Source organism: Tachypleus tridentatus, chromosome 13, assembly GCF_004210375.1.
Source record: "Tachypleus tridentatus isolate NWPU-2018 chromosome 13, ASM421037v1, whole genome shotgun sequence".
Classification (NCBI taxonomy): Eukaryota; Metazoa; Arthropoda; class Merostomata; order Xiphosura; family Limulidae; genus Tachypleus; species Tachypleus tridentatus.
The window spans coordinates 136,999,112-137,023,959 of record NC_134837.1 but is presented as its reverse complement, the minus strand read 5'-3'; the positions used below and the strand labels follow the sequence as shown (position 1 = coordinate 137,023,959).

Genomic DNA, 24,848 nt, shown 5'->3' with positions numbered 1-24,848 from the left:
CACAAGAAAAAACAAAACAAAACAAAAGGCATTTGAACCCATTGCATTATTCTAATATTATATTGCTCTTCCTATTTTTATTCACACTGTTCTCTTTTGAAGTAATTACCTTTGATTTCATATGGTACACCTCTTCTGAAAGTCACCAGTTGTACATTCCAAAAAAACATTTTTTTAATATATTTATTCAAATTTTATTTAAAGATAATATGGAAACTACTAAGCAAATGAATCACAGATGCCAACTAACTATAAATACCATCACACAATTACCATTTCATTTTGTTTTAAACTAAGTAGTTAACTTACACTGATCTTCAATAAACTAAATAAACTGATAATAAATAAAAGATGTTTTACAATCAACAATATGGGTAAAAATGTTCTAATTTAAAACGTATCACAAATGCAATTATAAATACTTAATTGGCCAGTCAGGCAATTTATTTATGTATGTTATATGTATAGGATAAATAGAAAAATAACATCCGAGTCACTAGAATATTTTCCAATTGCTTACCATACTCACTAAATAGGAAGCTTAAACAAGTCAGAGTTGATGATGATTACATTTTATTATTAAGAAAAAGTTTTCAAACCCAATTAAACATTAATATATATTTTAGAAAGTAAAATAATTACCAATTTAAACAAATAACCATCAACAAGTTATATTTAAGCCTTAAGCAATCTCCACACGTTACTTCATTTCATACAATACCATGCTTAAAAAATGTCTATACCTTTTAAACAGATAGAACACACACACACATACACATTTTTCACAACTCACACATAAAAGAAACAAAAAGTAATGTTCTAAAGAAACAACAAAAAACTCTTAAAGCTCTATAGTTACCATTATCAGATAGTCCAATTCTTGCTCTGTACAATTTTTGTTAAATTTTCTTTATAGCTGTTTTCAAAGCTGTGTTTCATGACTAAATAATGGAATGACTTGATAAAAAACCTTCAAACAAGGTCTAGACAAAACAAAGGGACAAAATTGAAGTTGACACTTTTGCACACAACCAGTTACTTAAAAATGAGGTGTAGTGTATCTAGGATAACAGTCAGACCATACACTTTGGTATTTAACTCAATCATAGTAGACACTTTGGCCAGACCAATAGGAAATTGGTATATAATTTAGGATTGGGGGGACTTGCACTATTGACATGGGACAGCCCTACTCTACTTCTCACCACTCTCTTGCATTTGAACTATCTCCAGGAGGATCCCACAATAGATAATGAACTGTCCAAGTCAACCACCTCATTAGCTTGGAACTGAAAATGGGGTCTCCTGGATTCCACTCAAGGAACAGAGATTGAGGAATTCACATTGGGAAGATACCAGAGAGATGCTTAAATTTGATCAGACTAAATACAAAGATCTTTTAGTGAAGAAAGTGAAAATGGATATCTGAAAACTACTTTGAAAAGCTGGCAAGCAAGAGTCAAGGAAGTGGGCATACACTCCTCTGGTGCTGGCTTTTTTTCATATTAGAGCATAGAAGGTAGAGTATAGAATGAAAACAGAGATATATATGTATATACATTTCTGTTTGTCATAACTTAGAAAACAAGCTAAAACAAAAATGCTGCACAAATTGAATAAATCCCTGGGTACAAACTGTAATGTGGGATTATAAAATGTACCTTAGGTTTTGGAGGTGACTGCAGAACTCACATTGCAGTGAGAATACACCATCTATCAGTCTTAACCTCCACTTGTCAGTCTCACATAAGAAATAAAAGAGTAGCAATAGTGAAAGAAACAGAAATTAGAAGAGTGAGATGTAAGTGCTACATTGTCCCACATCTGTATCATTCTTCACTACCTGCAGACAGCTGAGGGAAGGTGACTGATCTCCAAAGTAAAGAAGAAAAACTGAAATAAGAAACTGCCATTTGGGGGTAAGTAATTTGAAGAATTACCTTTTGCAGTTAGCATTTCAGCCCCCAATATGATATAAAGGCACTAATTGATACCACAGAAGACGAATAATACTAATATGTAGCATCCCATCCAGTTATCTATAGAAACCAGTATAGCTTCCAACCCCACCCATTCATCAAGTCAACTGTGACTGTCATGCTCTAAACAAGCCTTTATATGAAGCAAGGTGTACATCTGCATAAAGTAATGCCAAACTGTTAAACAACCTTATTCATAACTAAAAATAGTTTAGAAATTTTAAGTAAAATTTCTCTAACATTTATTTAATACATTCTTATATTTGTCACAGAATAGTTTAATAATTTTAGTTAAAGTTTCTTTATTAAATCCATTGACTATTACTTATTGTATCAATATTTCAACATTTCTAATAAAATATTGTAATTTATTACAAATTTTACAATATCTGAATAACTGCAAAGTTATAATTCTTACAACAGAAGGGCAGGGTGCATTACTATTAAAAGAGAATAAACCATAAATTGGAAAGGCAAAATATTTTATCAAAAATATTTATATTGATATCCTTATCAATTATTTTAATTTCCAAATCTAACTAATGTATTTCTGTATTGGATATTCAAGTATTTTCAATTTCTAATTCTCCTGGATAAATACTGTTAATAACATTATTTATTTCAAGATTAGTTATATTAATAATCTATATATCTGTAAGTTAAAGCAAAAATATCTGGATTTGTGTGCTTTTCAATAAATATATTCTCATAATAGTAAAGATATAAGCTCCCACTGGAACTTTTATTACTTGTTTGAAAACCTGTTCATTGAAAAAAATACACACACACACACTACCTTAATGACCTTGTGAAAAACCCTATTTCAACAGTGGGCACAATTGGAGCCAGGACAGATGACTTTAATGCTTTCCATCAACCCTGACTTGGTGTAAAGGATGCAAATAAAACCTATGAGACAACACCTGCCACTGGGTTATTTCAAAGAAGTGAATAATATAAAAACAAAAACAGGTAAGGAAAAGGCACTTACTCATCACATGATAAGTAGACTGGAGAATGATAGCTTGAGGTAGATAATATCCTCGAGGAGATAAATCTGCTAGATGGCAGATATAATTGTATGCAAAACAGTTAGGAGTACTACACATTTCATTCTTGAGATTATCATCCAAGAGCCACCAAAAGTGTGAGACCAGAGAAAAATCAAGTAGATTTAATGTGATCACACATACATAATCTGCAAGTATTTCCATCCAGTGAACAATATATGATAGGGATTAATTCATGAATCCAATCAATAAGAATAAAGGATGAGGAATCCCTGAAAGAGAAGGGGTCCCAGAAAAAGAGAGTAAATAATTTTGTGAGCCCCAAAATGAAGCTGTACATATCAAGTAACACATAACCAATCAAACTAGACAAAAAGGACCATTATAATCAGTACTACCACAGAGGGCTGAGAATGAAGAAAGAAAAGGAATGATCGCATTGCCAAGCTGCCCTAGTAATGGGAAGTAAATAGCAGTCAAAGAACAAGATAAAGAAAGACCGAAGAAACAAAATATGAGAATTGTTCAGTGTAAAAATCAATCAAATCTGTGATCACCATAAGCAAGAAATAAAAGGAAACAGGATTTGAGAGAGAGATATGATGCAATGAACAACAGAGATGCATGTTGTTGTAGCTAAGAGTACTCAAATAAAAAGAGATGAGACAAGTCCTGATTGAGGGTGCTCACAGCCAGAGAAGCTGAGCAATGTACCAAGAACCAGATAAAGGGATAGATGTTGAGAAGAGTGGCAAAGGCACTGACTGCTGGAAAAGTATGTGTATGTTTCTTATAGCAAAGCCACATTGGGCTATCTACTGAGTTCACCGAGAGGAATCAAACCCCTGATTTTAGCACTGTAAATCCGTAGACTTACCACTGTACCAGCAGGGGACGCCACTGGAAGAGATCCAACATAAGATCAGAGAATGAAATGGCCACTCTGCAGAAAGAATTCTTTCTGGTCAAAACGATATTCAGCCACTAAATCAAAGCCCTCAAAATATTATAGTTGGGTAGATGTACTCAACGTCAGTGAGCCCAAAACAGAAAGTAAAACACACAAAAGAAATGTTTGACTGCCACACCCAGATCCAAATCTCTATCTCTGGATGACTTTATGGCCTTGGATTTGAATTCCTGTGTTCTGCAACTCTTACAAGCCCACTAGGCATTGGATTATGAACTTCTTAGTTACGATCCACTCAAGACAATTCTACAGTCATTTCCTATACAAATTGTCAGGATGGGACACATTCCAGGTAACTTTGCTTCCACATACTGATGACCGGATTGTGCCAATACCAAAGTCAATCTCTGAGAAGAGAAGACAGTTGAATTAAAAGAGATGACAAGAGACTGCAGAAGATATTCCAATGGTCACTTCAAGTCTAAGGAAGAAGAATCATGTGAACACATCCTAAGGAGAAAACATGTTCAAGAAACTTAAGTCTCCAACAGAGTATTTCTCTTTTGCAGGAAGTATGGAGAAGCAAGAGTTGAGGTGACTAGATGATCCACATCTAGCAGCCCATTTAAAGAGGCCAAGCCCAACAGAGTTGCAAACTAAAAAAGATTCAGGTGGACTAAATATTAGGCTAGAATGAATGTCTTGAAATGTTTGACCAGCCAATCCTGGCAGGCAATTTTTTTGGGGAGAGAAGAACATAGCCAAGAAAGAGGCTTAACAAAAAGAGGCAAGGAGGTACTAATCATCCATGTAATAACAGAAATAAAGCCCAAGACTGTGAATATGGCAAGCAAATGCTCCCATGATTCAACTGAATACACAAGGAGCCAAAGGAATGCCAAAAGGAAGGGCTTGAAACTGGTACACCTGATATCAGGGAAAGAATTAAAATAAAAACTGGAAAGACTTAGCAATCAGAATATGTAGAAGGCATCCAAGCCATTGACTTCAGTCATTCACAGCCCAGAAAAAAAGTAAAACAGAGAAAAAGGAACCATTAGACAGTGACTGGGAGAAGAAAGGCCAATGATGGGACACCAATTCTTGGTATTTTACATGAAAAAACCTTTCAGGGAGGCAAAGAGCTTTCTCGAAGGTTCTCCTGTCCAAATAATTTGGTACTGTTTCTATAGATGCAGAAAATAATGGAAGAGGAAAGAAAAGATAATAAAGATGTCTGACAGCTCCCCCCTGGTATCCTCTCAAATTAATTAAAAGTATAAATTATTAAGAATCATAAAAATGAAATAGCCAACATAAATTAGCTTTTAAGTGTATAGTGAAATAAACATGTGTATAAGATGTTGTGCTGAAGAAGGTATTCAACCTAATTATTGATTTACACATAAAATGAACCACATAATTGCATAATTTTGTTAAGCCTAATCAAACTGTGCAGGTTGAAGTATATCACTATGTTCTAATGCAAAAACCCTAACTTTGCAATAATACATACAATACTGGGAGAAAATCCAGGTGTCCACATAAAGATAAAATTAAATATATATGATAAATAATAACAAAAATGAAATAGACATTATATTGTAAAATTAAATAAGTGTGTACTGACAACAAAGTATGTATGATGCGACATTAAGAAAAAAACAAAACAGCACAGTTAACGATATGCCAGAATAAGTTACAAATATCATTACTGTATAATAAATAGTTAATTTGTTAAGAAAAACTGATAGAAAGATATGAAAAAAACCAACTGAAAAGAGTATAAACATTTATCTGAGCATGAACACTACCAAATGAGAAGTGATAGGTACAATAGCATAGAGGGAGTCACATGTGTAGTACAACTGTTGGTGGAGATTGGTCCCATGATAATTTGCATGCCATAATCAGTTAAGCCATGATAATCGCATATAGCAACTGTTCAGGATGAGGTATATTCAAGTTATGAAGAACTTTGCTTTACCTAATGAAGTATACTGTGAAAATGATACTTGTGGTACACAGACACTAGTTAGGAGACAAACACCCCATGAAGGACTTATCCATGTGTGTATGTTCCTAATACACAAACACACAATTATGGCAGATGTTTAATCCCCTGGGGTGCTCAAAGACTAAACAGTCCTCCTTCAACCCCGCACATAGTAGGAATTGAGAAAATAACTAAGTGAACAGGTAATAGGGATAAACAGATTGATGGACGTAATTTTACTTGTATAAATGCTAGTCTGGTAGGCGTGGCAGGCAGCAAAGCAAAGGCAAAGTGAACCCCAACCGAAAAGGAGATGAGAACAGACGACGAGAAGCAGGCCAGATAAAACATGAACAATATACAAACAGGCCATTTCAGGGCCAGGCATGGATCGATGGATCAAAGTGCCCTGGCTGGGATCTATAGATCCAATGCCTAAGATTTAGGTGTGGGGGAAACGGGAGTATCCCAAGAAAACCCACTTTCACTAAATGGGACCAAATGAAGCCCGCCTAGTGCCCTTGAGATGAGTTTATGTTCTTAATCTTATAAAGTTCTGCCTAAATGCTGTGTATTTTGCATAATGATTTTAGTTAGTATTGTTTATATAATTTGTGCTTAAAAGTTGTTTATTTTAATACAATAAGAAATATTACTTAAATTTTCATTAGTTACAACTTCAGAAAATGTATAACTTAGTGATCCAGCCACTTCCCAATCACCAGAAATGAGCCTTCATTTAACATTCCTCCAAGGTCCAATTTCCATCCACACTGATTATTAAAAAACCTTAACTGGGTTATATTTCAATTTCAATAGTTTTTATAAAAATATTTTAAAAGAAAACCTGATTAAAAAACTGTTCTGTCATACAAACAAACTTTATAACACTTATGAAACTATATGTAGAGTTCAATAACATCAAATAATTCTTGTTTAGAAACAGTTTTCTCATTTACATTATAGGTAGAACACATAGTGAGTATTTAAATAAGATCTTCTATATTCAAAATTCTGAAATATTATGTAATCATTATTTCACACTATATGGAAAGATATTACTAAGTATTAAAAATCAGTTCAAAAATACATTCTGAAGGATATACAATTAGATAGTTAATTGTGTTTTTAAACCTAATTATCACCAACAATTTTTTTAGCAGTTAAGAATCATATTTAATGTTATCAAAGATAGTTTATATAATTAACATCCCTGCCATTAACAAGGTTATATAAGGTCCATTAAAAGAAGCTGAAACTCCTCTGTAATAACATTTATCAGAAGAGTTTACTTGAACATCCCCTTCTTGAATGTGATGTAATAGTCCATAATAATTGGTTTAAGAACACATCAAGAGTTAATAATGAACAGAGCTTGTTCATACAAAATATGAGATCTGAAATCAAGCATATAGAATACTTTGTAAATTACTTAATTTTGTAAAAGTTTTCATCTGTTAGAAGACTTAACCAATTTGTCACATTTGATGAGTATCACCAACTATTTAAATTACTTAATTCACATGAGATAATTCTTGTCAAATTCCCTCAAAATTTATTTTGAAATTTATAACCAAAATCTTGTTAATCCTGACCTCCATAAGCAGTAAAACCTTAGTTAAGCCATAATCATTTGCACTCAGAGGTTTCCAAATCTTAACACTCTCAATCATTTCCATATTGGAAACTAACTATAAATCTTAAATAACACTGTTCCTTGTTGGTTTCCTGACAGTTGGGTGAAGAAAACCATCTCGAATGGTTTCTAATAACATGTATCCACAATATTTTCAAATCTTCATGTATATGCTCAAAATTTAAACACCTCATAATTTTGATATTATTAACAGCAAAAATATTATTCTCACTGTAAAATTTTTCAATAATTTCATCAGTTTTATCTGACGGTCTGTAACATATTATAACTTCAGAAAGTTCTTCTATCCTAGTGCTACTAACATAAACCCAAACAAATTTATCCTTCTTACTATTATCATTGATATCCTCAACAGGATATAACTCACATTTTACATGTAAAGCAACTCTTCCAACTTATTTTAGTACTTACCATGGAAAGGGTATAGCCTTGGTACAGTTAGATTTAGGATCAGCTCTAAAGTCACCTTAGAAGTAACTGGAGAATAAAAACTAGCTACTTGTTTTGTAAAGTGGCTAGATGAGACTGAGGGAAAGCAAAACATTATTAAAGAAACTAAGTCAAATGAGACCCTTGTTACTAACGGCATATATGAAGTCAGTGCTCTGGTCTCACTTTTATTACTTTACACTATGATGTTGATAAGAACATAAATGTAGGAATAGTAAATTAGTAAAATTTGCTGATGATAGTATACTATTGGATACTTCAGCTCGTTAGCTGGATAAACATTTGGCAGATACAAGTGAGATAGTACATTTGGGTTATAATCTCAATCAGTTTAGTGTGGATGGGAAACCATTCAATAATACAAATAAAGAAAAGAATAATAATAAAGTTGTGGATACATCACTCCATTGATTGTCAAGCATCCTATAACTAGTAGCAGAGTTAATAGAATTTTAGATGATATTTATGGACACGTTGACCACATAACATTTGAGGGACAACAGGAGTAATTATAATTCAACACATATCAGTAGTTAAGCCTCATTTAGAATAATGAATACAGTTTTAGTCTGTAACTAAAAGTACTGACTTATTGGAAAGGTTTCACAGAATGGTTACTGATGATTTTAAGCATAGAAAAGTTGTCTTAAAGGAAATGGTTACGATCATTTGAAGAAATAATGGTAAGTGGTGGTCTCATTGAAGTTTACAAGTTTATTCAGAGATAGAGATAAGGCCCTTTAATCTTTATTATATTGTGATGTATTTTAAACATAATACAAATATGAGAAGATATCAGTTAAATATTTCATAAAAGACATGCTAAGTTTCGGATAAGACAGTTTTACTTACTGAAAGGGTAATTATATTAATAACACAAATAACCAACAATAACACATAATACATTAAGTGTTTAAAAACTTAAATCTACGTTTGCTCACTAAAAAAAAAAAATAATTTGCAAGGTACTATATAATTTATGTACTTTTTTCAAAATATTAACAATATTTTAGTAAATACAAGGGGTTCCTTGGCCCATTCATTTCATCAACACCTGTCTGCCAATACCTATAGCCAACAACCCATGTATTTAACAAGTCCTATCTTGAACTTTCCTAATCTTTTTGTATGTATTGCATCTGAAGGCAATCTATTCCAATGGCCAACCTTTTTGTAAAACAAAACTCCTTAACCTGTAGACAACTTTTACTAATTCTAATAGTTCTATCCTGCCAAGTTTTAAATTAACGCTCTTCTACCTACCACTCTTCCCATTAAACATAAAAAAGCATGCATCAATTCTAATATATTTATATAATTTTTAGAACTTCAATCAGATTCACTCTTAGACCTTCTTTTCTCACGAAAAAACAATTTTAAGAATCTTAACCTTAAGCTTTACCCCTCCCAAATTTACCTTAATACTGATAGTTAAGTCCCTACTTTGAATTTTCTTCACAATAATTCAGTCATCAGTGTCCTTCTTGTACAAATTCTTAACCTGAACACAATAATCTGAATGAAGTTCTACAGGTATTAGCTTTAAATTAAAGTACACACTACTACTACTACTACTGATACAACTATTATTAATGCCTGCTTTCCAGCTTCAACTATTTCAAGCCCAACCACATAACCTTATTTCAACTATTCAAATTGTACTTTGTACTAATAGTAATACTAGTACTCGTGTTTGAACTTAAAATAAAACATGCGCTGCGATAAGCATGTTCACATCTTACATTTCATTTAATACAAACTTAGCGGGTAATGTCTAACACGTAAATACATCTAAAACATTCAAAGTTGCATAATTTACAAAATCATAAATATTTTAGCTTACCACCCCTCTTACTCCTTCTCGTATTATCACCCAAAATGCTTTGCAAAAACCCTACGATCTTAAGTATCAGCAACTTTTCCTTATAAAATAAAATGCCACAAGATGGCGATCAAACTCTCGAGAATTAGCACTTAAGCCGAGATTAAATTATATAGTGCTCAATGAGACTCAGAAAGATTTCGTACGGTACATTGTGTGGTAGTGAGTAGTGTTACAACAGGGGTAAAATTAAGAATTATTGTTATGAGGTAGTTTATTTATAACAGATAGCAAATTGAAACTATGAATTATATGCATGTATCGGAAGACGAAAATGACGAACCTATCGAATTGCCGTGCGAAGATGACGGTACACTACTTTTAACAACTTTGTCAGCTCAATTTCCGGGAATATGTGGATTGAAATTTCGAAATATTGACACTGGTGCAATGCGTGGAGTGCGACTTCTAGACGGAAGGTTTCATCCTTCTAGTGATGGGTGGGGAAATCAAGTGTATATTTGCGTATTTCCTAAAGGTGATTATCATTCGTATCTATCGAAATTAAGTTTGGTAGGCGTAAGTAAACTTTCATTTTTCAAATGCACAGGTTTTACACATTCTAGTTTTTAGTGTCACTGTATAGCCTCTTCCTTAGACTGTTCATGGGCAGTAGGTAAGATGCGGTGGTGTTCAGAATCAAGACAAAAACGCACTCAAGACATTTCCTAAAATAGGTAAAATACAGAATATTAAACCTCTAAAAATATCATTGACAATGAAACTACAAATATTTTACATGACTCAACTTCTATTATATAATTATTAATTTTTTAGCAATATGAAGCAAGTTCTTCTGTTTTAAAACTTTTTATGCTACATCAATGACAGGATAACTGTAATCTCTCAATAACACGAAACTGTTCGATTTCGAAAAGAATAATATCTCGTTTTCTAAAAAACTATTAAATTAAAAGTAATCTTTCAAAAAATAATGGTTCAGAAATCTTAAAATTCTTACTGATAAGGGATACAGTGATTTCTTTTTATTACACCAAAAGGTGAGGTCTTCATCAGCTATGTACGAATACTTTTGAATTTGTTACTACTACCAGTAAATTTAAACAAATTTTATTTGAATCTACAGTGTGCATTAATATAATGTTTAAATATTAATATCAAAAGTTGATATTTGAAATTGCATTAACTTGTAATGGACTCTTTGTAACACAATTCAAAGCACCCATTTGTGGAGATTATTAAATGCTCTTTCCCATGGTGCATAATGGTTCTTGACACAGTAATACTGATGTTTGACACTGAGTCCTAATTACACTTTATTAGTCACTCTTAGAAACAGCATTCACATTTGTGAAAGTAATTTAATGCATTATTCCATGATATATAACACTTTTTGTCACAATCATTCTGTGATGTCAGAATTAGTCATTTTAATATTATGATCTGGTATGTCAATATTTGAAGCACATTCATTCCAAGTATATGTTTTGGTTTGTAACAATTGACAGTAGCCTCCCAAGTCCCAGCAGGCCTGTAAAAGGTGTATATAGGCAGTCCATGTATCCATAAAACAATCAGATACATGATTTTTAAACCAAAAGAGCCACTAAAAGTTTGACTTTACAAGAATTGATCTAAGCATTTCTTAACCAAGCAGAACTTGTCAGTTCATGAATGGACTTTCCTAAATTTATGAACGCTCGTTTGTCATGTGCAATCAACAAACATCATCATTATGAATATATGTGTATTTAAATAAATCCAGTTTCATCAATAAGAAAGCCACCAGTATTCAGACTTTTTGTGTCATTGTAATGGAGTTGATACACAAAAGTTCATTTGTAAAATTTGAAATATAGTGATTATTTTAACTTTTTAATCAGAATGCTACTTTTTATATGTAACGCAAAGCTTGTATCAAGGCTTGCACATTAAAAATGTACATAAAAGATTTTTTTGTCAACACTTTAGAATAACAGGAAAGTAAAATTTTGGAAACTTAAAAGTTGTTTTGAGAATTTATCTTGCTGTGTATACATTTTACGTGTTGGGATAAACACTTTTGAATCCAATTTTGAAGACTGCATTAGCCAAAAGTAAAAAATCACCAACATAATATTACTGTTTTACCAATCATGTCACAGTTTGGAAATCACCAATTGGCAGTAATTATAGAACAGAACCAGACAGATTCCAATTATTTACAGTAAACTTGACAGTATCATTGTGTAGTATTGTTGACAGTTTAACCTTAAAAATTTGAAGTGGTTGAAATTATCAATAATTGCACCATTCAAAAAAAAGAAAAAAATCCTGATCTCTCTTTTTTTTTCTTTTTTTTTTTGAATGAAAGAGGGACACATAAAAATGGGGATTGATCTTGTTGGTAGTACATGTCAATACATACCATTATGTAAGTGTTGTGAGAGAGACCCCAATTGTTTAGATTCCTTCATCATCAATTTTCCAATCTTAAAAAATGAAAATAAAATGACCAGACACATGGTATCATGCTGTACAGCCAAGAAAACCTACAGTAGACACTGTAAGTTAATAACAGGAGTGATGGTTTAGCAATTTTCCATTTTCTGTAGTTCACTTTGTTGTTATTTAAACTATCATGTACAATAGATATGCTTTACAAAACCCTTACTTCGTTCCAAATTTCAATGGAATCCATTAAGAAATACACAGGAAGTAGTCTCAAATTTTGAATTAATTTCTTCCTTTATTAGATACCTTTATTTGATAGAAAAATACACTTTTATCAATTTTCTTTTCAAATTGGGTACCAAATTTGACCTAAATATAAGCCAAATATATGTGAAAAGTTATTGAACAAAAATTGTTGAATTTTAACTAAAAGTTTTGTGCATGCCTATGCAAAAATTCACAGGAGCTATCAGTGTAAAATGTTTAATGTTTATTACAGCTTCACCTAAGAGTAAAAACAGCCAACTGTAGTTTTTCTGTTTGAAAATGGCTGACTTAGAATAGCTAATCTATAGGGTGAAAGCAAGTACAGATACATAAGTATAGGTTAGGCAAAAAAAAACTGGCTTAGCAGTTTCTTGCTAAAGTTTTTGAAATAATTGTATGGATGATATTTATCATTCACTGTCAACTTTTTTGTGCAAATTTGCTCAATTTCATGAAGAGTGTGTAGTGCCATGTAATATTAGCTTAAGCAGTTAGTGTGAATAATGAAACTGTACAAAGTACATACAGTTATAAAGAAAATCTATATTTCATGGTGTTATTATAAAGGAAGTTACCAACACTATTTTGGAGAGGAAGACTACCACAATATATGTTAAAGAATCTAGTTGATACTGTAAAGTATATATCGGTATTAAATAATGAGGTTGTGATCCTAAAGCTAATGTTGGTTACTGTTGAATGTCATTTTCTTACTTACTGTGGTTTTTTGGCATGTATTGACAAGTAGTCATGATATCTAATCAAAAACATCTTAGTTATGAATAAGGTACAGCCAAAAATAGGACAGAACATGCAAGGTTAGGGAATGAAATCAAAATTGGCAGCTACACTTTTGGCGTTGATAAGAATTTTACAACAAATATTAATTCATTAGTTATTTAGGTCATGCATTTTGTTTGAACAAAAATGTGGCCTGGTTAAGTAATGAATGAATATTTGGTGTAAAATTATTGTCAATGCTGTAAATGTAGCTACTATTCTAGCCAGAAATTTTGATTTCATTGCTGTATGTTCCATGCTCAACACGATTTTAAGTTGCACTTTTCCTCTTCTTTTCTTTTTTTTCATGGCTGAGGTGTTTTTGATTAGATGCATAAATAACAGGATTGTCATATGATGAAATGGAATGTTCTGTAGTTGTCCAATATTTTGTAACTATTTGTGTATGTCTTTTTACCATTTTCATCTTATAGTGATATGCACAGTTCAAACAATTTACACTCCCCTTCATTACTCTTAGCATTAGGCCCATATGGACTGGATATATGAAATTCATGTCCATATCACTTGATTCATTGTTATTATCCTACTCATTTTCATCATCTATACTATAGTCCTCATCAATGAATATTTCTTGCAAAATGTCTTCAGTAGAATGGCACTACTATGATGGAAGCTCCAGAAGCAATCCAAAAATGGAAGTAATATTTTTGGTTTTGTAATATACAAACAAACTATGAAACTATCATGGTGAATGAAATAAAATTGAGGCTTGCTAATATATTTACCAAAACACTCATTTTAAGTTCATAATTCTATTGACGGATGGTGTATGAGGCACAATTCACACATCTTCTATAATCGAGAAGACGTAGGGAAAAAACTTAGTTGAATTTCAGATTACAAGTTATCTTCCTCTTAATATGAAGAGGAAGCACACTAAGGTGCAGCATCTCTTTGGACACCAAAGATTGACACTCAAAGAATACGACTTGATTGCCATGTCATCAACCAATAAAAAAAAGTACCATACTAAGCCATGCAGTTTTCAAGAAAATATTTTAAATGGTAAAAAACAATTATATTTTAAGAGGTGTGAAATGCCACTCCACAAAAGGGAGTGCTATGAAAGATATCAGATTTATACTAATTTCTGATCAAGTAAAACATTCTTGTATGTGTACATGATTATTCATTACTCTGAAACACTGAAAGTATTACTGTTATTTTAAGTGTTAAAGTGGGAAGCTTGAAATCATTTTTCTAAAAAATTTGTTAGCCAGGTGTTAGCCTTTGAAAAAAGGTTAAACAATGAAAATGTCAGGACAATTTTATCTTTTTAATGGTGTTATTGACTTATGGATGAGTTACTATTGGTAGCCAACACTTTTTATGACTTTAACAGAAGGGTCAGTATTTTGTCAAAAATAAAAAGTGTTTTAATTTGTACTTTTCCCAAGAGTAAATGTGTTAGTAAATCCTTGAAGAACCATATGTCTCTTGTTAAACACATGAATAAGGACGTGTGGTGCTTCTATGATCCAGAGAATGTAAGTTAAAATCCTTGAGTCTGTCTTCATAATGAGTTTAAATATTTCAGTCTCTGAATCATTTTGGTTTTCCATCTCTGAATATATTCAAATATCATCCAATTTACTGAGGCCATCTTTCCTCTTATGTTGTCATGTTACATAATAAATTACTTTGAACATATTTGTATTTTTTTTATGAAGTCTCATTATTTTAGTTAAACTGATGTGATTATTCTTTTAACACCCATGCAGCAATAAGATGATCCTAACAATCATTCAATTCATTTTTTTTACTATGTCCCCATCACTGAACAATTCACAAGAAGAATGTTTAAATTTGTATAATCATTTTTAACAACTGAACATTTAATGTCGCTAATATCACCAGTGGTGTATTTAAGTAGGGGTTAAAGGGGGTCCATAGTCTTAATGGGGGTTCATTCATAATTTTATTCAATGTAAAATTACATGGAATGTAGAGCCCACAAAAGTGATTAGCTCCTGAACCCACATAACTTTAAATCTGCCACTGAATGTCACTCAAACTGTCACAAACTTCAAATGAGTGAAAACTTCCCATCATTTTAGAAGTGTGCAATTGATGATTTTAACATGTTACAAACTCCACTAGAGTGTTGTATAAAGTTGAAATAACCCTTTTGCATTTATATATTTAACATTCTTATGAATATATATCAGAACTGCTCTGTTTTTGTTTTATAGTAATCGTACCTAAATTCTTCATTATTTTTAAACACTTAATGCTCTTCCAGTCTTTCTTTTCTGTCTTAATTTGTATATTTTACCTAAAGAAATGGAAGTTTAGAATCTGTATTCAAAATTATGTTAGTAAAATATATACTTTTATCATTTACCCATTGCCAAAATAAATTGTTGGAAGTTTTCATAAAACATGTTGAAGTGCATAAGTAAGAGCTGATTTTGATTATTGATCAGTAACATTGTTACTTTGCAATTACATTAAAGGAACAGTGTCAAAAAAAAACCTCAGAGCAGTTACATATGCAAGGGTTATTAAGCAGTATTTTACAGTTATGAGGATTATCCTAAGATTCTTCTGCTAAATCCTACCATTAGAAGAAATTTAGGATAACTCTTACAACTGCAAGATACTTGTTAATAAATTTAAATATTTTTTTCAACATGCAGTGTGTGACTAAAAAGAAATATTCACAGGTATCTGTTTTCTTGTAGATTGTTTTTTGTGTTTTTTTGGCTTGTCAGTGTAATAAGTTTTACGAAGACAGTGTCAAAAAGAATAATTTTATTCTTAATTTCGAACTTAATGAGAAATATTTTTTTTATATTAAATCTTGTGATTTCATTCTGTGTTAACACATAATCATATAATTTAATAATTATTTTGGATAGCATATAAAGAACTAGATTTAAAACTAGTTACAATATAATATTCTTAAATGTGTTCTAAATAGTAATTTTTCCTGTAACTTGTTAATTGCAGCAGAGAATAAGCGCAAGTCAGATGAACAGTTGGAAAACAGTACAGCTAAGACAAAACGGATGGAGTACAGATCAAAGTGCTCTGACCTGATAATTCTTGGATTACCTTGGAAAACTACAGAACAGGAGTTGAAGCAGTATTTTGAGTCTTATGGTGAAGTGCTAATGGCACAAGTAAATATACAGGCTTTTAAGTTACAAAATATAGTAATAAATGAAATTTTGAAATCAATGAAGATTAGTTAAGATTTCTCTTTTTTGAGGTTGAATTATTTGTTCACTAATATTTTAGTAATTTTTGCAAAATAAATCATAACTTCAGTTGATTTTAATGCACAGTATGTATTAAAAAGAATATTTTGTAGTGCATATATATATGCAAGCTGTTATGGTACTGTCTCTGACTTCATGTACACTTTCCAAATTTACTGCATTATACCATCTTCTTTCTGAAAGACCACTGATGACAGATGGCTAATTAACCCATCCCCAAATTGTGAAGGAGTTATTTTTCTAACACTTAAAAGGATTTCCAACAAGACTTTAAGACAATCTAGTCTACTTTTACACGATATTATTCCAAAATTAACCTAAAAAAAATAGAGAAGCTTTTCATTATTAGTAGATTACACTCACATTTTATAGCTTGCATGTATCACTTATTTAAGCAAATGTCATGTATCTTATAATTTCAATATTAAAGTACTAGAAAAGTTGGTCTAACCAAAGCTCTTCTTTCTTATTCCATCATTAAATCTACCTAACACTTTTTCTTTTATAGTATTCAGTGCCTGAAGTTTTAGTCTACTATACATCATTATCAAAATTTTAATTTAGAATTACTATAAGGTTATTTAGTATTTTAATATACAAACAGAACAAGCACTGAGTCATATTGTAAGAGTAATTTTATAGGTGTAGGAATATAAGACACTATGTATTGTACTGTATGAGGATATTTATTACAATCTAATTTTATTTTAGTGATGAGATTATTGTGTTATACTTGTTAAATATAATTTTTAAAATGTTATTCATGTGGATTCCTGTACGTGGTGAGGGGACCTCCCAGGAAAGGTTCTGTTCTGTCTGGATACCTTCTCTGGGATCTAAACATCCACCCACGTGTTTGCCATGTGTGGCGACCCGTGAAGGGGAGGAGAGGATCCTGGTGGTTGAGGGGTCCAATCCTAACACACCACTTTGGCCTTGAATTCCTGTAGACGGGTGGCCTTTGGGTAGCCCCCCCCTTGGGTCAATTGGCTGGTCGACTTGGGCTAGAGTCAACCAAGTACCAGTGTTGGAAGTTTTCAACGGGTGTTGTGGACCTTGTGCCTGATGCTGGTGTTTGGGTATAGTGCTCACGAAACCCTGGCGTTGCTGCATTGTCCTTGCATGACATTGTTGTGCGTCCCCTCGTAGGGCTCCATGGTGGGTGGGGTCAGTGGGTACCAAAATTTTTCTCTTTTCCTATGGATCCTCCTTCAAAAAATGTAAATAAAATAGTGAAAAAACAGTCAATAGGTAAGCGACCACATCTTGAAGACTCTGAACAGCAATCTTCAACATCTGTAACACACGTACCTCATTTTCTTATATTACATTCTCTTTCAGAAAAACCTTTAGGGCAATTGTCCCCCTTTTTTATTCAGAAGGGACTAGAGGGTCTTGCTGGCTCTCCAAAGTCAGTAAAGAAGCTTTGATCTGGAGACATATTAGTTGAAACATCCACAACCCACCACAGTGAACTCCTCTTGAATTCAATGGCATTTGGGGATATACCTATTGAGGTTACCCCTCATGCTACCTTGAATTCATCACGAGGAGTTATTGTTGAGAGGGATTTGAAGAACGCCCCCAAGTCAAAGATTCCCGCTGGTCTCTCCACTCAAGGAGTTTCTGCAGTGAGGCACATCTCCACTCGCAAAGATGGAGTTACACTGCCAACAAATACCCTCGTTTTGACATTTACATCATCACATGCACCTGCCACCATCAAGGCAGGTTATCTAATTTGCAGGGTATGGCCATACATTCCAAGCCCTCTCCGATGTTTCCAATGTCAGAGATTCGGCCACTCAAAGACATCATGTCGTGGTTCCCTGACATGTGCTCGTTGTGGTACCATGGACCACGATGCCTATGAATGTGACATGGACTCACATTGCGTCAACTGCAATGGTTCTCACCCTTCCTACTTTCGTTCTTGCCCAAAATGGTTGGAGGAAAAAGAAGTGCAGCGTATGAAAACGACTCATAACATTAGTTATCCTGTGATGTCGAGAAAACCCACTTGTAGAGAAATATATATGCAAAAACGGCTCATTTGGGTTGAGAAAATATTTTACATAGAAGAGCAAACAACGTTTCGACCTTCTTCGGTCATTGTCAGGTTCACAAAGAAAGAGGTAACTGACCGGAAGCTGACCACATGTTTGGATGGGGTTGTGTGACTGAGTGTCGGAATGTAGAGGGCAGTGTTAGATGTTTGAATATATAATTTTATTTATTTTATTATATTAATATAGGTATAAAGGTGTTCCTTTATATTGGTTTATTTTGAGTTTAAGTTGTTGTATAAGTAAGGCTTCTTTAATTTTGTGTTTGTTTATGTTTGTTTCTTTATTTAGTATTTGAGTGTTTTCTATGGTTATGTTGTGTATATTTGACTTGCAGTGTTCGAAAACGTGTGAAGGTGACTTTTTTATGTTCTTTGAATCTGGTTTCCATTTTTCTACTTGTTTCTCCAATATAGAATTCGTGGCAGTTATCACATTGTATTTTATAAATAATGTTGGTGTGGTGTTTGTCAGTGTAGTTTTTACATAGTATAGACCTCAGTCTTGTGCCTGGTTTTTGAATAAATTTGGTGTTAACTGGAATGTCATATTTTGTTACTAGTTTTTGCCAAATGTTGGTTATTTGTCTGCTGATGTCAGGAATATATGGTATGCAGCAGTATATGGTTTCGTGATTTTTTGATTCATGAGATATATTTACTTTTGTTGGTTGATTTTGCTTTCTGTCTAGGTGTGTGCGTATAATGTTTTCTACGGTTTGTGGAGGAAACTTATTGATGTTGATGAAGTATTGTTTTATTTTGTCTAATTCATCGTTAATTTTATCTGGTGAGCATAGTTTTATGGCGGTGTTTATTTGGTTTCTTAGTATGTTGAGTTTTGTTTTGTTTCATGTGCTGAGTCCCAAGGAATGTATAGTCCAGTATGGGTGATTTTTCGGTGGATTTCTGTTTTGAATTGTGTGTCGGTTCTTGTAATTGCAGTTACACAACCCCTTCCAAACATGTGGTTAGCTTCCAGTCAGTTACCTCTCTCTTTGTGAACCTGACAATGACCGAAGAAGGTCGAAAACGTTGTTCGCTCTTTTATGTAAAATATTTTCTCAACCCAAACGAGCCGTTTTTGCATATATATTAGTTATCCTAAAGCTTGGAAATTGCTGCTCGCCACTCCATCTCGGATATTTACTGCTGCACTTCATTCCACAACTACAGTGGGAGTGTAGACAGATTTCTCTGTGCCTCCAAGAGAATCGTTTTCAAAACAAATGAAAAGCCTTTTGACCTCCATGGTTAAAAAGGTTGATGAATCGACTTCCACACCCATCTCTGTTCCTCCCATACATTCCAACAAACCTCAAGATCCACATCCTTCAGTTTCAAATACAGGCATTTCTTCTGATACATCTTGTTCTCCCACCCCAAGAGGCAAAACAATCATTCATTCGCATCCTCAGTCACTGGAATCCCCTTCCAATAACAAAGACCTACCCAATTGACCCAAGGCAGGATCCATGGAGGTTGATAGACCTCCTCAGACTAAGGACAGTAAGGAAAAAAGACGTGGTCATAAACAGAAGGGTTCTCCAGCCACTTCCCCTACCCGTCATTAAAAATGGCCACCTTGATACAATGGAACTGTCGAGGTTTACGTTCTAATCTGGATGATATCAAAACACTGATTGCTTCCTACCATCCTGTATGTCTTTCCTGACAAGAAACATTCCTAAAACCTGCTGATACAGTCACCATTCGGCAGTATTCTCTGTACAGAAATGACAGGCTGTGTGATGGACGAGTACATGGAGGGGTGGCACTATTGGTTGATCAGCATGTGCCAACCCTGTCCTTGTCACTCAACACACCCTTGGAGGCTGTAGCCATCCATGTTTCCTTGGGTCATACCATCACTGTTTGTTCTCTCTTCCTGTCCCCTGGTGAGACATATGATCAATCAAACCTTGATGCTCTCGTTGAACAGTTGCCATTTCCCTTTCTACTCCTGGGGGACTTTAATGGACATAATCCCCTCTGGGGAAGTGCTGTTATTGATGGGAGGCCATCAAGACTCGGGCAGAGCGTTCACCTCTTTCCTTTTGATCTGACTGTCTCTTTGACTATAATTGTCCCTTTACACTGGTGGACCTGAAAATGGCCCTTCATTGTTCTGGCAGTACATCTGTTGGATCTGATGATGTACACTATGACATGCTGCACCATCTATCTTCTGCATCTCTTGATGTCCTTCTAATTGTCTTTAACCGGATCTGGCAGGAGAATGTTTTTCCTGATGCCTGGTGCCAGGCTATTATTTTACCTTTCTCTAAGCCAGGGAAAGATCCCAAGATTCCTTCAAACTACCGTCCAATTGCTTTGACGAGCTGTCTCTGTAAGATCTGAGAAAGGATGGTTAATGCTCTTCTTGTTTGGTTCCTCGAACCAAACAACCTCCTCTCTCCCACCCAGTGTGGGTTCCGACGACAGCACTCCACCACAGACCACCTAATTCGACTTGAAACATCAATCAGAGAAGCCTTTCTCAAATGCCAACATCTTGTATCAATATTCTTTGACATTGAGAAGGCTTATGACACAACATGGAAGTATGGTGTTTTGCAAGACCTCCATACATATGGGTTACGTGGCCATTTACCCATTTTATTAAAAATTTTTTAATGGACAGGAGAATCCAAGTTCGTGTGGGTTTGACACTTTCCCGTTCTTTTGTACAGGAACTTGGAGTCCCTCAGGGCTGTGTTTTGAGTGTCACACTTTTCAGTATAAAGGTAAATGCCATCACTAAACAACTCCCTCTCACTATTGCGAATGGGCTGTATGTCGACGACTTTCACATCTCATGTCAGTCGTCGAACATGAGATATATTGAGCGGCAACTACAAACTGCCCTCAATCGTGTACTGAAGTGGACTAAGGCGAACGGCTTTAATTTCTCTCTCTTTAAAACCGTTTGCATGCACTTTTGCTGCCAACGGGGTATTCACCCTGATCCTGTACTTCATATCGATGAAGTTTCGCTGCCACTGGTCCCTGAGACCAAGTTCTTGGGGCTTATCTTTGACCGTAAGCTGACCTTTATACCACACTTAAAGCAGCTACGGGTCAAATGCACAAGAGCACTGAACATCCTCCATGTCCTCTCTACTACCAGTTGGGGAGCAGATCGATGTTCTATGTTAAAGGTATATCGTGCTCTTATTCGATCAAAACTCGACTATGGATCAATGGTCTATGGCTCTGCCAGACCCTCGGCCTTAAAGATGCTGGCCCCATTCATCACCAAGGACTTTGACTCTGCACTGGGGCTTTCTGCACCTCTCCAGTTCAAAGTTTGTACATTGAATCTCATGAACCTTCTCTTCACCTTTACCGTTTACAACTATCTTTACTATATTCTTCGAAACTTCGTTCCTTACCATAGCATCCCACCTGGGGATGTGTTTTCCTTCCTCAGTGGGCCGTACTTTTTCAGAACAGACAATCTGCCATTGCTCCGTTTGGCCTTCGCATCCAGGCGCAATTGGATGAATTGGGTCTGTCCTTGGATAACATTGCAGATTCCACAGGTTAGCCCACCATGGCTTATTACAGCCCCCAAATGGGACCTTTCTTTCAGTTATCTGAAAAAGGCAGATACTCTAGATTGGAAGTATCGTCTTTGATTTAATGAATATCTTTCAAACGATCATTCTGTTCCCATTTATACAGATGGTTCCAAATCAGGTACTTCAGTGGGCTCTGCTATGGTTTGCTGTGGTTTGGTGGTTGTGCGCAGAATCCCCTCTACAGCTTCTGTGTACACTGCTGAACTGTATGCCATATCTCTTGCCCTGGATCATTATTGAAGCTGAGCAGTACTCCAACTGCACTATTTACACTGACTCGCTTAGTTCTATACTGGTCCTGGAATCGCTTCACGTTGGCTCACACCCTGTTCTCGCTGATATTCACAACCGACTGGCCCATTTCTCATTAACTGCTACTTCTATCCAGTTTTTCTGGATACCAAACCATGTTGGTATTCGCAGGAACGAGCTTGCAGACACGGCAGCTAAATCTATCTGCTCCGGCACTATCACCACTGTGCCTATTCCGTACATGGACTATGGTCTTGTACTTAAGGCTCGGCTCCATGCCAGCTGGCAGTCCACTTGGAATGAGCAACGCGACAACAAGCTTTTTCACATAAAACCCTTTATTGGGCTTTGGCCATCTAGCTTCCGTAAGGTTCCGAAGGAGGAAGTTGTTCTAACTAGACTACGCATTGGTCACAGTTTTTTAACACATCGTTTTCTTTTATCTGGAACTGATGCACCAGTGTGTAGTTTGTGAAACACTCAGATCACAATAAGCCACATTTTACTTTCTTGCCATCGTTACGATTCTCAACGACGGCACTATTTTAAACATGTTTTTTCCCAGGGTTTATCTGTAACATTGTACAGTGTCATTGGTGATGGTGACACTGTCCACCTTGATAAAATTTTTAGTTTTTTAATGGCCATTAATCTTTTTAATCTCATTTAAGTGTTGAATGTTTATTCATTACACATTTTTAATTGTGGTTCCCTTTTTACAGTTTCATTCTCTCTAGTTCAATTTGACATTGGAAAATGGACAGAACATTAAATAACTCGACACCAGGACTGGAAAGGCCAACTTCAGGTGACTAACGCTGCTGTTTGAACTACTCGTTAGTCGTCCTGGCGAGTTGTTATTACACTTTCGCTGCATGTCATTTAACACTTTTATTACTTTACCTTTTAGTACTGGCCATAATGGCACATAACCTAGAACCAGGACTGGAAAGACCAACTTCAGGTGACTGACGGTGGTTCTTATACTTACCTGTTAGTCTTCCTGGCGGGTTATGATCATTACCATTCTGCTACAGGAAGTCCTTTACAACTTTGTAGACTGGATGTCAACATTGGTTTTACCCCATTTTCTGTTTTCATTGCTGTTTTGTTTTTACCTTCATTTACTTTTACAAATTTTACTCCATTTACTTTACTTTTACCTTTTTACTGGACATTTGGCTACTCATTATTACGATTTTGCTATATGTCTTTTAAAACTTCTATTATTTTACATTTTGATAATGGCTGCTATGACACATAACCCAGAACCAGGACTGGAAAGGCCAACTTCAGGTGACTGATGGTGGTTCTTGAAGTTACCTGTTAGTCTTCCTGGCAGGTTATGATCATTACCATTTTGCTAGAGTAAGTACTTTATAACTTCTTTTATTCTGCTTTCTCTCTTAACATTGTAGACTAGGTGTCAACATTGGTTTTATACTTTTTCCGTTTTTTAATGATGTTTTGTTTTACCTTCATTTCCTTTTCTGTATTTTACTACATTTACTTTACTTTTACCTTTTTACCAGACATTTAGCGCAGATAGCCTAGCTGCTTTGTGCCATAAAACACTAAATCAATCAATCAACTGGTTGCATGCAGAATCCCCTCTACAGCTTCTGTGTTCACTGCTGAACTGAACACCATTTCTTTTGCCCTGGATCACATAGAAGCTAAACAGTATTCAAACTGCACTATTTATACTGACTCACTTAGTTCTCTACTGGCCCTCTACTTCTATCCAGTTTTTCTGGATACTGGACCACATTGGTATTCATTGGAACAAGCTCGCCAACACTGCAGCTAAGTCTATCTGCTCTGGCACTATCACTGCTGTGCATGTCCCATACATGGACTATGGTCCTGTATTTAAGGCTCAGCTCCATGCCAGCTGGCAGTAGATGTGGAGTGAGCAACACAAAAACAAGCTTTTCCAAATAAAACCCTATATTGGGCTTTGGCCATCTTGCTTGCATAAGGATTGCATAAGGAAGTTGTTCTAACTAGACTATGCATTGGTCTCAGTTTTTTAACTGATCGTCTTCTTTTATCTGGAACTGATGTACAGGAGTGTGGTTTGTGTAACACTCAGATCACAATAAGCTACCTTTTACTTTCTTGCCGTCGTTACGACTTTCAACGATGGCACCATGTTAAACATGTTCTGTCCCAAGGTTTGTCCATAACATTAGACAGTGTTATTGGTGATGGTGACACTGTCCACCTTGGTAATGTTTTTAGTTTTTTAAAGGTCATTAATCTTTTTAATGCCATTTAAGTTTTTTAATTTATACATTACACCTATTTTTAGTGTGGCTCCCTTTCAAAAAATCACAGTTCATCTAGTTCGATTTGTAATTAGAAAATGGCT

The 24,848-nt window shown here is 34.5% G+C and overlaps 2 protein-coding genes across 13 annotated transcripts in view; one reads left to right on the top strand and one right to left on the bottom strand.

Annotated features, from left to right (window-relative positions):
• LOC143237571 (lysophospholipid acyltransferase 5-like) overlaps positions 1–9,981 on the bottom strand; it is a 124,694-nt gene extending 114,713 nt beyond the window's left edge. For 6 of the 9 annotated variants that reach the window (XR_013020140.1, XR_013020141.1, XR_013020142.1 and 3 more), the window contains exon 1: positions 9,846–9,972. The gene's annotated coding sequence lies outside the window, so the exon portion shown is untranslated. Of the gene's footprint in view, positions 1–859; positions 942–7,963; positions 8,078–9,845 lie in introns of all 9 variants that reach the window. The other 3 variants (XM_076476983.1, XM_076476977.1, XM_076476979.1) reach the window with 2 other exon arrangements.
• Positions 9,982–9,988: 7 nt separating this feature from the next.
• LOC143237573 (TAR DNA-binding protein 43-like) overlaps positions 9,989–24,848 on the top strand; it is a 29,515-nt gene continuing 14,655 nt past the window's right edge. For all 4 annotated transcript variants that reach the window (XR_013020145.1, XR_013020144.1, XM_076476988.1 and 1 more), the window contains exons 1-2: positions 9,989–10,362; positions 16,302–16,474. Coding sequence is in view for 2 of the 4 variants with exons in the window: in XM_076476988.1 (XP_076333103.1) it covers positions 10,128–10,362; positions 16,302–16,474 (408 nt within the window). In the remaining 2 variants the exon portion in view is untranslated. The remainder of the gene's footprint in view (positions 10,363–16,301; positions 16,475–24,848) is intronic.